The 13,203-nt window shown below is 38.6% G+C and overlaps 1 protein-coding gene across 1 annotated transcript in view; it reads left to right on the forward strand.

Moving 5' to 3' along the window:
* LOC116150991 (histone H2B type W-T) overlaps positions 1–11,097 on the forward strand; it is a 23,509-nt gene extending 12,412 nt beyond the window's left edge. The window contains exon 2 of the mRNA XM_064483170.1: positions 10,624–11,097. Coding sequence (XP_064339240.1) covers positions 10,624–11,097 — 474 coding nt within the window. The remainder of the gene's footprint in view (positions 1–10,623) is intronic.
* The last annotated feature ends 2,106 nt before the right edge of the window (positions 11,098–13,203 follow it).

Here is a 13,203-nt window from a genome sequence, read left to right on the forward strand (position 1 = left end):
GGTAGACACAAAATGATTCTATTTATATGAAATGTTCAAAATAGGTATATACATAGAGACAGAAAGTGGATTAATGGTTGCCAGGGACTGTAAGGGAAGGAGAACAGGAGGGACTGTTAATGGGTACAGTGTTTCTTTTTGGGGTGCTGAAAACATTCTGAAATTAGATAGTAGTGGTGATTGAACATCTTGGAAAATATACTATAAACAATAGAATTATATACTTTCAAAGGCTGAATTTTCTGGTATGGGAATTATGTCTCAATAAATTGTTATTGTTTAAAAGGGCACATTAGTTTTTTTCTCACTTTAATATATTTTTACTGAAGTAAAGTCAGTTTATAATGTTGTGGCAATTTCTGGTGTACAGCACAATACTTCAATCACATAGGAACATATATAATTTGTTCTCATATTCTTCTTCACCATAGGTTGCTACAAGATATTGAATATGGTTCTCTGTGCTATACAGTATAAACTTGTTGTTAATCTATTTTATATATATTAGTTAGTATCTCCAAATCTCAAACTCCCAATTTATGCCTTCCCACCCATCTCCCCCTCTGGTAACCATAAGTTTGTTTTCTATGTCTGTGAGTCTGTTTCTGTTTTGTAAACAAGTTCATTTTTTTTTAGATACCACATATAAGTGATACCATGTGGTATTTTTCTTTCTCTTTCTGGCTTACTTCACTTAGAATGACATTCTCAATCAACAGGAAAAGAAAGTAAAGAAACAATCCACTTTAAAATAGCACCCAAAGTAATAAAATACCTAGGAATAAATCTAACTAAGAGGTGAAAGACTTATAAATGGAGAACTATAAAACATTGATGAAGGAAATTAAAGAAGACAAAAAATGGAAAGATATCCCATGCTCCTAGATTGGAAGAATCAATGTTGTTAAAACGGTCATACTGCCCAAGGCAATCTACAGATTTAATGCAATCCCTAACAAAACACCCAGGACAAATCTCACAGAACTAGAACAAATCATAATAAAATTTTTATGGAATCACAAAAGACCCAGAATTGCCAAAGCATTACTGAAGAAAAAGAAAGAGCCTGGAGGAATAACCCTCCCAGACTTCAGACACTACTACAGAACTACAGTCATCAAAACAGCATGGTATTGGTACAAAACCAGACATATGGACCAATGGAACAGAATAGAGAGCCCAGAAATGAACCCACAAACTTTTGGGCAACTAATCTTCGACAAAGGAGGCAAGAATATACAGTGGAATAAAGACAGTGTCTTCAGCAAATGGTGTTGGGAAAACTGGACAGCAGCATGGAAATCAATGAAGCTAGAGCACTCCCTTACACCATACACAAAAGTAAACTCAAAATGGATCAAAGACTTAAGCATAGGACAAGATACAATAAACCTCCTAGAAGAAAACATAGGCAAAACATTATCTCACAAACATCTCAAAAATGTTCTCCTAGGGCAGTCTACCCAAGCAATAGAAATAAAAGCAAGAATAAACAAATGGGACCTAACTAGACTTACAGGCTTTTTCACAGCAAAGGAAACCATAAGCAAAACAAAATGACAACCTACGGAATGAGAGAAAATTTTTGCAACAGATGAACCCGACAAAGGCTTCATCTCCAGAATATATAAGCAGCTCGTCCAGCTTAATAAGAAAAAAAAAAAACCCAATACAAAAAATGGGAAGAAGACCTAAACAAACAATTCTCCAAGGAAGAAGTACAAATGATCAATAGGCACATGAAAAAAATGCTCAATATCACTAATTATTAGAGAAATGCAAGTCAAAACTACAATGAGGTATCGCCTCACACCAGTCAGAATGGCCATCAAATGACAAATGCTGGATAAGCTGTGGAGAAAAGGGAACCCTCCTACACTGCTGGTGGGAATGCAGTTTGGTGCAGCCCCTGTGGAAACCAATATGGAGATTCCTCAAAAGACTAGGAATGGACTTACCATATGACACACTCATTCCACTCCTGGGCATATATCCAGAAGGAACCCTACTTCAAAAAGACACCTGCACCCCAGTGTTCATAGCAGCACTATTTACAACAGCCAAGACATGGAAACAGCCTAACTGTCCATCGACAGATGACTGGATAAAGAAGAAGTGGTATATTTATACAATGGAATACTATTCAGCCATAAAATGACAACATAACACCATTTGCAGCAACATGGATATCCCAGGAAAATGTCATTCTAAATGAAGTAAGGCAAAAAGAGAAAGAAAAATACCATATGAGATTGCTCATATGTGGAATCTAAAAAAAGAAAAGAAAAGAAAAAGAAAAGTGAACATAAATACAAAACAGAAACAGACCCATAGACATAGAACACAAACTTGGGGTTGCCAGGGGGAGGGGGTGGGAAGGGGCAGACTGGGTGTTTCAAATTTGTAGATACTGACAGGTATATATTGAATAGATAAACAAGACTATACTGTATAGCACAGGGAAATATATACAAGATCTTGTGGTAGCTCATGGTGAAAAAAAATGTGACAATGAATATATGTATGTTCATGTATAACTGAAAAACTGTGCTCTACACTGAAAATTGACACAACATTGTAAACTGACTATAACTCAATAAAATAAAATTTTAAAAATATGGTAATAATGCCCCAAAAATGACATTCTCCAGGTTCAAGCTGTCATCCTAGCTAGTTTCTTCAGGCCTCAAAATTCTATAGCAGCTACTTCATTATTCAGGAGGGAAATATGAAATAAATCCACAATTAGATATCATTATACACCCAACAAAATGCCTAAAACCTAAAAGACTGACACCACCATGTGTCAGCAAGGATGTGGCAAAATTGGAAATCTCATACACTGCAGTTGGGAGTGTAAATTGGAAAAATCACTTTGGAAGACTGTTTGGCAGTATCTGCTAAAGCTAAGAATGTACATATACATATACAGTGACACATAAATCCCACTCCTGAATATATACCTAACAGAAATGTGTGTATATGTGCACAAAATGACATTCACAAGAAAGTTTATAGTCACACAGTTCATGATAGTCCCAAACTGGAAGCAAATCAACAGTAGGATGGATAAATAAATTGTAGTATGTTAGAATGGCAATTTAAAAATGACCAATTTTCATTCAGACAGCAACAAGAATGAATCTCACAAAATAATGCTGAGTGAAAAAATCCAGGTACAAAAGAGCGCACAGTGTTTCATTCCATTTATCCAAAGTTCAAAAACAGACAGAACTAATCAATACTCATGGAAATGAGATTTGTATTTCCCCTTGGAAGAAGTAGTGATTGGGAGGGAGTACCTTGGAGAACTTCTAGGGTGCTGATACTGTTTTGTTTCTTGATTTTGGTGCTAATTTCATAGGTGTGTTCACTTTGTGAAAATGCATGGATCAATTTGTGCATTTTTCTGTATGTGTTTTATACTTCAATTAAAAAATAAAGCTTACCCCCCCCAAATCAAACTCTTCAGCATCTTCCATTCTTTTAGCAGAGTCTCCTAAACTTTCCTGATCATGAGAATCGCTTGGGGGCCTTGTTTAAAACATAAATTTCTAATCCTGATCTCAAACCCACTGAATAAAGTTCTCTAGAGCTGACCCTGACCTCACTCTCTTTTCTCTCTCAAATCTCCTGCCAGGACTTCTCAATGATGGAATCCAACAGAAAGCCATAATATAATAAAACCCATTAATGATGTCAATACAAGTCAATTTTCTCCTTGGATACAAAGCATGGGGAAGAGTGGGGAGGGATGAAGAGTGAAACCTGAAGAGCAGCAAGTAAGTACCCAACAATCAGTGGTAGTGTGATATAGATTCAGTCCCTGCAAGGCCCCAAGCCTTATGGCTTGTGGGGGTAATTGTGCCCTTTAAGATTTAGGAGATTCTAGGGAAAGTTTGAGGCTTATGTTTCTTCTGGTCACCAATGTCTTTGAGTTTCTGCTTCCACTATGTTCTCATTCTCTTCTCATGCCTCCTAGGTATGTGGTTCCTTTTCTATATACTGTGTTGCCTCCTTGCTCACTCCTTGATTCCTTCACTTTCCCATATGCTACCAATAGCTGTGTGCTCACAGATTTTACTGAAGGACCAAGTATTTACAGTATCACAGCAAACAATTTAAAATTAAATATTAAATATCTCTCACATTAAAAGTTCCTTAGCCATTCTAATAGAGCTTGAGTTTTCTCAATGCTGCTCAATTCTCCTCTCGCTTTGAATCTTCTCCCTACTTTCCCTCAGATCGCAAATACCAAAACCATGACAATACTGCTAATTTCTCAAGCAGAGCTGTTTATCTCTAGGTTTATTCCAACCATGTCCCAAGGGTAATCTTTGAGCAATCAGAATGACCCGTCAAAGTGTTTGTTAAAGCAAACACAGATCTCTTCCCATAAGAGGATATTTGTAAGTTTACTCTTAAACTGACACTTTTATTTTCTCCCCATTAGTTAGTTCACTTGTTTTTCAGGCAAGAGTTGATGAGCACCTGGTCTGATAGAGTGGTAAGAGGACAGGACTGTAAACAAAGGGACAGATGTGAGGTACATTAGATGAGAAAAATAAACCAATAGACCATGATGACTAAGTAGATATGGATGACAGCCCAGGAGAGGGAAGAGGGCTATCTTAACAACAGGATTTGCAGCCCAGGTGACTTAGCATCTTAATGCTTCAGGCTTAAATTTGCTGCAGCTTGCTAAGAGCCATACCATCATTTTCTCCAATAAAATAATTAATTTCTCCAATAAATAATTAAAATGTTGGGTTTTCTCTCTCTCTCTCTGAGTGTGTGTGTGTGTGAACTCAGTGGATTTAGGGTGAAATAAGGAAATTCTGGTCAGGCAGTTCCTAACAATAAGATCTTCCTATCCTTTGCCTTGCTGAAACTTGTACCTTGTTCATGCTCTACTCTTGTTGAAAAGAGATTATTATCAGGATGATTTCTGATGTCTCCTGAAGATAGATGGAAGCTCTATGACCTCATCTTTTCCATCCATTGAAAGTAAGATAGTTTGTATCCCAGGCTAGACCTCTTACTTTGTTCTCCTTCTCTCCAACTTTCCCACGTTTTCTTGTTGCCAGTTGTCTACTCCCCCAGCTTAATGTCTTCCAGAAGCCAGAGAAAGGGGTCTGGGTCACAATCATAGCAGCTTTATTCCACATCCCATCACCCATTAATTGCCCACATGAATCAATACTCCTTAAATGTTTTTAAAAAATGATTTTCTTACAGTTGATCCTGAAGCACTGCAGGAGACTAAAATTGTCATGATATGCAGATGACATGATACTATATACAGAAAAACCTAAAGGCTCCACACAAAAACTACTAGAGCTAATAAGAGAATTTGGCAAGGTACTAGGATACAAGAGTAACATAGAAATCAGTGGCATTTCTTTACACTAACAACAAAATAACAGAAAAGGAAAGAAGCAATCCCTTTTAAAATTGCATCCAAAAAATAAAATACTTTGGAATCAATCTGACCAAGGAAATGAAAGACTTATATGAGGAGAATTACAAAACGTTCACTAAGGAAATTAAAGATTACTTAAAGAAATGGAAAGATACCCAATGTTCTTGGATTAGAAGAATTAATATTGTTAAAATGGCCATACTACCCAAAGCAATCTACAGATTTAATGCAATCCCTATCAAATTACCCAGGACATTTTTCACAGAATTAGAACAAATAATCCTAAAATTTACATGGAATCACAAAAGACCCAAAATTGCCAGAGCATTACTGAAGGAAAAGAATGAAGCCAAAGGAATAACCCTCCCAGACTTCAGACAATACTACAGAGCTACAGTAATCAAAACAGCATGGTATTGGTTAAAAAAACATATATATGGATAGATAAACAAGATTATACTGTATAGCACAGGGAAATATATACAAGATCTTATGGTAGCTCGCAGAGAAAAAAATGTGACAATGAATATATATATGTTCATGTATAACTGAAAAATTGTGCTCTACACTGGAATTTGACACAACATTGTAAAATGATTATAAATCAATAAAAAATGTTAAAAAAAAAAACCCATATATATGGATCAATGGAACAGAATAGAGAGCCTAGAAATAAACCCACAAACTTTTATTTTATTTTTTATTTTTTTAATTAAAAAAATTTTTTATTGAAGTATAGTTGACTCACAGTGTTAGTTTCAGGTATACAGCAAAGTGATTCAGTTATACATATATTTACATATATATTTTCTTTTCAGATTCTTTCCCATTATATGTTTTATTTAAACAATTTTTTATTGAGTTATAATCATTTTACAATGTTGTGTCAAATTCCAGTGTAGAGCACAATTTTTCAGTTATACATGAACATATATATATTCATTGTCATATTTTTTTTCTCTCTGAGCTACCATAAAGGGACAGACTGGGATTTCAAAGTGTAGAATAGATAAATAAGATTATACTGTATAGCACAGGGAAATATATACAAGATCTTATGGTAGCTCACAAACTTTTAATAAATTAATCTTTGACAAAGCAGGCAAGAACATACAATGGAGTAAAGGCAGTCTCTTCAGCAAATGGTGTTGGGAAAACTGGACAGTTGCATGTAAACCAGTGAGGTTAGAATACTCCCTCACACCATACACAAAAATAAACTCAAAATGGCTTAAAGACTTAGACATATGGCAAGACACTATAAACTTCTTAGAGGAAAACATAGGCAAAACATTATCTGACATAAATCTTAGCAATGTACTCCTAGGGCCATCTACCCAGGCAATAGAAATAAAAGCAAAAATAAGCAAGTGGGACCTAATTAAACTTGTAAGCTTTTGCACAGCAAAGGAAACCATAAGCAAAACAAAAAGACAGCCTACGGAATGGGAGAAAATATTTGCAAAAGATGACACTGACAAGGGCTTAATTGCCAGAATATATAAACAGCTCATATAACTTAATAATGAAAAAATAAACAACCCAATTCAAAAATGGGCAGAAGACCTAAACAAGCAATTCTCCAATGAAGACATACAAATGGCCAATACACACATGAAAAAATGTTCAATATCACTAATTATCAGAGAAATGCAAATCAAAACTACAATGAGGTATCATCTCACACCAGTCAGAATGGTCATCATTAAAAAGTCCACAAACCATAAATGCTGGAGAGGGTGTGAAGAAAAGGGAACCCTCCTACAATGCTGATGGGAATGTTGAAAGACATTATGGAAAACAGTATGGAGATTCCTCAAAAGACTAAAAGTACACTTACCATATGATTCAGCAAACCCACTCCTGGGCATATATCCTAGGAGGGAACTCTATTTGAAAAGATACATGCACCCCAATGTTCACAGCAGCACTATTTACAATAGTCAAGAAATGAAAACAGCCTAAATGTCCATAGACAGATGACTAGATAAAGAAGCTGTGTTATATTTATACAATGGAATACTACTCAGCCATAAAAAATAATAAAGTAATGCCATTTGCAGCAACATGGATGAACTTGGAAAATGTCATTCTAAATGAAGTAAGCCAGAAAGAGAAAGAAAAACACCACATGATATCACTTATTTGTGGCATCTAAAAAAAAAGGAAAAAAAGAACACTATGAACTCATCTACAAAACAGAAACAGACTCACAGACATAGTAAACAATCTTATGGTTACTGGGGAAAGGGGGTGGGAAGGGATAGATTTGGGAGTTTGAGATTTGCAAATGTTAGCCACTAAATATAAAAATATCTGCTAGATTAGGTCTGATAGCAGGACCCAGTGATCTCCAGAATCTCACTCTAGATTCTGGTCCATCAGATATGGTAATAGCCTATAGAATGTGACTCTACCAGGATCTCCTAGTAACCATGCTTCTTTGGACTAACCAGCTCAAATGGAAACATTTTAGGATAAAAGGAAATGCAGCATGAACTACCTCAATCTTTTTTGGGAATTAATTCAAATGGAAATGCTTAAGCAAGTATTCTCCTTAATCAAACTCCAAGAGCATGTGATTGTAGATATCAAGGGCAGTTTCTGGTTGTCCTCCTCTTTCAATTCCTTCTGTGACCTGAAACCTGCCCAACAGAACTCTGAGGATATGTTCATTTGTAGGCAAGACAGAGAGGAATCAATTGCAATTAAAATGACAGGATTTTGGGGACCCTTGATAGAAGATGATCATGAGAAATATGGGGAAACTTAGTGGTCCTAAATCAGGAAATCTGGATATTCGGACCGGTTTCTGGTCGACATCTTTTTAGCATTTACTTGCTTGATTTATTCTCCTCTCTGTCAGTCTGTGGGTCTATGTCTATATATGCAGGGACCCAGGAGTAGGGGTGGGGAGGATGTATATAATAATCAGAATCTTAGGGCCACTTAGAGTGAAAAATCTATCCGGGATCACAGATATCCACTACATGCTAAAGACCCGGATAGGGTAAGTCAAATTGAAAATGATTCCAGAGTATATCACTGTGGCCAAAGGAAACTGGGAGTTAGTAATACAGACATTCTATGTGTGTGGTATCCAGCAGCATCCCAAGAAGCACGTGTCGTATGGCACTAGTTGTAAGTTTGTGAAGGCTGTTCATTCCCGGACACTTCTCTGATGGATAAGATTCCCCCTTCTTTTTGACTCTGGCAGGCCTGGAATTGCTTTGACTGATGGAGTATGGAAGAAATGATGTTATGCTCATTACAGAGCTAATCTCTAAGAGGGCTCTTAGTTTCTGCCTTGCTGTTTGAGAGTTCTGAGCTGACAAGTAAAAAAAAAAAAAACAAAAAAACAAAACAAAAAAAAAACCTGCTGGACACTCCCATGGAGGGATACCTCCAGGGCACTAGCACTAGTGTCAGGTGTCTCTTACACTGCAGAGTAGATTAGGCAATAGCTGAGTACCGTTGGGTGACCCTAGCTTGGTTTATACTTTAAGAGTAAGTTACACTTCTACTTTGGGCAGTAAATGGAAGGGAAAAGGAAAACCTTCCATTCAAAGCATGAGAAATGTCTTGACAAAATTATTTATATACATTATTTAAAATGTTCAACTTTGTGTGAATAGTGACAGAAATTAATAGTTCACTAAGACCTCTAACAATTATAGTTCCTTGAATGATTGCACCCAAATAAAAACACTAGACTTTCCTTACGGGAAAGGAAGATGCCAAAGAAAATTCTATTCCACAGCCTGGTTTTGAGTGGGAAGATCTCCTTGAGAATTTGTAATCACAAGAGATCCCTTTGGTAGCTTTTGGGTTCATATTAGCATTATCATCATGGCCCAAACAATTCCTTGTTGCATTTTTTCCCCCACAAATTTAACATTGTATTGTGTTTACTATTAACAAATATAGTTGTTTTTTTCTTTATGATTAGAACTATTTTATTAGCAGTAGTATTAGCGGCTATTTAAAGACCTTACAGGAAATGCATTTGGAAGTATGACCATTTAATTTTTAAAACTTTTTTTCGGGGAGGGGGGAGGCAATTAGCATTACTTATTCACTTATTTTTACAGGAGCTACTGGGTATTGAACCCAGGACCTTGTGTGTTCTAAGCATGCACTCTACCTCGAGCTATACCCTCCCCCAGTATGACCATTTCGACCATAGCACAATTGCTTCAAATTTTCATAAATCCCTTTTCGCTCACTGGGTGTAATTAATTTTCATGGGAGTGCATAAAATACCTCTGCTTGTAGAATCATTTATTTTTCAAAGGAATACGTTTCTACTTTTAAAGTATTTCCATTTCATTCATTCTTCTTCTCTCACCCTGGGGGTATCTTAGAGAATCAGACTAAGCTTTTCTTGAACTGACAGCTCAAGGTTCTCTTCATCAATTCAGTAGATGTGGTAGTCTGAGGGAGCCTGAGGAATTTTAAAAACAATTTAAGTTTGGTAAATGTTAAATATTTTTAATATTTCTGTGCAGGTATCCCACTTTTGTAGGGTTCCGTCTGTGGAGAATGCGGTTTTGCCGTTCTCTTTCTTCTGATTCACTGAAGGTTTTGATAAGAATTGCAGGTAAGAGCTGGTCAGTCGTGTCTACGATTTTGAGGCGCCCTCCGCTCACCAAGTCGGACAGCTCCTACTCAAGCCACCGCCGCGCACTCAGCCGCCGAGAGAGCAGGTTCTGGGTGCAAGTCAAATGGCCCCCAGGGGGCCAGTCATTCTGAGGCGTCACGACTTGGGTTGCAGAGGTCAGACCCTCTCAGGGAGATCAAAGTGATTTTTCTTCCGCGTAGGAGACCGAGCGTTTGACCTCTCTGCAAAGTTCTCACGCATAACTGGTAGGCATAAAGCAGCTGAGGGGAACGGATGACCTTTTCCGACATTACTTGCGTGTTGCAAAGCTTTTCTGGTGGAGGTCAAGGAAAGTTTAAACGTCACCTGCTGGAGGTCACGGAAAGTTTAAAGGTCACCAGATTCCCACTCGGATTGGTTGATGTGCGGCCAAGCCCCGGGATATCCAAGGACATATGACATGGCCTGCCTTAGCGACACGGCTCCTTGCACCGCATCCTGTCCAATCAGATCTGCAGATTGGCCGTGACGTCAGGCAAAGCAGGCTTTATAAACCGGTCCTTGCAGCTGCCGATGCCTTTCCTTCTGAGCTGTGGGGAAGGCGAGCGACTCCAACATAGCTGAGCCGTGGTCTTCCCACACTTCGGAAGAGATCTTGGACACTGAGAAGCGCAAAGAAGCCGAGTCCAAGAGCCCAGGGCAGAAGACGCCGAAGCAGAAGACTCAGAAGCAGAAGACGTCGAAGCAGAAGACACACGTGCGCCGCCAACGACGCCGCCGCCGCCCAGCAGACGACTTCGCCAGTTTCGCCACTTACTTCCGCAGGGTGCTGAAGTGGGTGCACACAGGCCTGAGCCTCTCGCAGGAGGCCGTGAACTTCATGGATTCGTTCGTTAAGGACATCTTCGAGCGCGTCGCCAGCGAGGCCGCGCGCCTGGCCCGCTCCAACAAGCGCGTCACCATCACCTCCAGAGAGATCCACACCTCAGTGTGCCTGCTGCTGCCTGGGGAGATCGGCAAGTTTGCCGTGTCGGAGGGCACCAAGGCTGTCATCAGGTACACCATGTGCGAATGAGCTGCCTCAGGACCACCTGAGCATCGCAAGCCAAAGGCTCTTTTCAGAGCCACTCACTTGGCGGGAAAAGACCTGTAGCACTGAGAAGTCCGAGCCACTCTGGTTTATCGACCTCTACCACCCTGTCCATCCTTAAAGCGTTTCTTCCCTGAGGGAAACATGAACCTTATCAACTCCACTTGAGTGTACGTCTGTAGAGCCATGGGTTCCACGGAAACCCGTGCATTTTTCTTAACCATACTGCACGTCCTCCCTTCCTAAATGGTCATTTCTATTAGTTATATCTCTAGGTCAGCCTTTTTAGGGATCTTTACTGCCAAAGTTATCTCCCTAACAATTTAATTTCCCTTTTTAGGTTGTCATACTTCCCCGTGGATATAGCAGTATGATCCAGGATTTTTAATGTGTGAAATAGGGACAGAGAAAGTTCGGTAGCAGATATAAAAATCAAACTTGCCCATTCACACTCCTTCAGCATATTTCAAATCTCAATGCCATTCAATACATAAAATAATAGGACCCAAACACATGCCAAAAGAGATAAAGCAAATTTTCTAGACTCACTGGGTGACTCAAGCGCCATACCTTTGGAAATTTCTCTTCTACCTAATTTATAATGATCTGAGTCTATTTTTCTGCAGCCTGTAACTTTTCACTTTTGAAGCAAGTCTTGACTGAACTGCAATTTTGCACGGATGCTGGGAGTGTCCGATGAGACCAGCGGCAGCCGCAGTCTCCACTAGCAGCAGCCAGTGAGGGACTCGCACCCCTTGGGGGCACAGCAATTGGCCCAAAGTGTGGTGGGGTGACCAGGACCGAATGTATAAGAGGCTTCCTGTGATACTCAGCCTGCACATTTAGGGGGAAGGTGGTGTGATACTGTGCCTGGAGTTTTTCCTTCAACTACTTGCTTTTAACCATAGTGATTTAAGTATAGGCCTCCTGATCTGCTAGTAAGACTTGTGTCTACGTCCTGGCATCAAAATAAGAGGGGGATGTTGGGCATCAAGAGAACAAGATGCCTCCTTCCTCGATCTCACGTGATTTCAGTGTTAATGCCTATGACGGCATTAATTTAATTTAATATCCATTATTTTTTCTTCTTGGTGCATTGTCTTCTTTATCTTTCGTTTCTCTGTAGGTATGCTGCTGAGTTTCAAAATACTCAGTGATTTTCCAATTCCTTTCCTTTTAACTTAATTTCTAGCTTCCTACATTGGTAGAGGGAGCACCCACTGTGGGATTTCAATCCTTTGAAATTTACTGTGGTTTACATTAGAACTCAGGATTTCATCATATTTTAAAGGGCTCATTTTGCACCTTGTAATTGCACAAGAAGGAAATGCTGAACAGCACAGGGAAATATTGCCATTATTTTGAAGAAATTTTAAACAGAGTGTCATATATAAAACTGTTGAATCTCTATGTTGTGCATCCAAAACTAATATATAATATTCTCACAGCTATACTTTAATAAATGAATTGAAAAAACTTTTCAGTACCTATTGATTTGGATGTAGGAAACTGTATAGAACGTGACTCTGAGGCAAACCATGAGATAAAAGCAAGAGAAACTACTGAAATCCAACTTTTCCTTGAGCCCAGGTTTAGTGCTTTCTCTAGGTCAGCATTTATAGCGTTCTGAAAGGTTGCAATTGGCTTTGTATCATTTTCATTTCCCATTTTCTTCTCCTTCTCCTGCGAGTGCACTATGGACAATTTCAGAAGTATTTTGTGTGTGATATGCAATAGATAGATGAAGCGAAGGAGCAGATACAGCCATCAACTACGCCTGTTACCTTTTTCAAAGTATCCCAGTTTAAGCATACATTGAACTATACAAATGGGGACTGGTGTTTAGTACAGAAATTGCTAAATGGAAGTTTTCAGACACATTTCACTTTTCTAAGTCCCGGGTTTTTGAAATTACTTTTCAAGTCCTTTCAGAGGTAGCCAATCGATTCTTCCCAGGCAGACAAACTTTTGATATTTTAAAACACACATTTTCATGACTGGCAATTTTTTTAGATCCATTGAAGAGTGTCCAGTGAGAGCAGCTCAAGCTCCTGGCTCCGCTGTTCCAGACAATGAGGGACTGGCAGTCTG

This window comes from Camelus dromedarius, chromosome X (assembly GCF_036321535.1).
Source record: "Camelus dromedarius isolate mCamDro1 chromosome X, mCamDro1.pat, whole genome shotgun sequence".
In the NCBI taxonomy this organism is placed as follows: Eukaryota; Metazoa; Chordata; class Mammalia; order Artiodactyla; family Camelidae; genus Camelus; species Camelus dromedarius.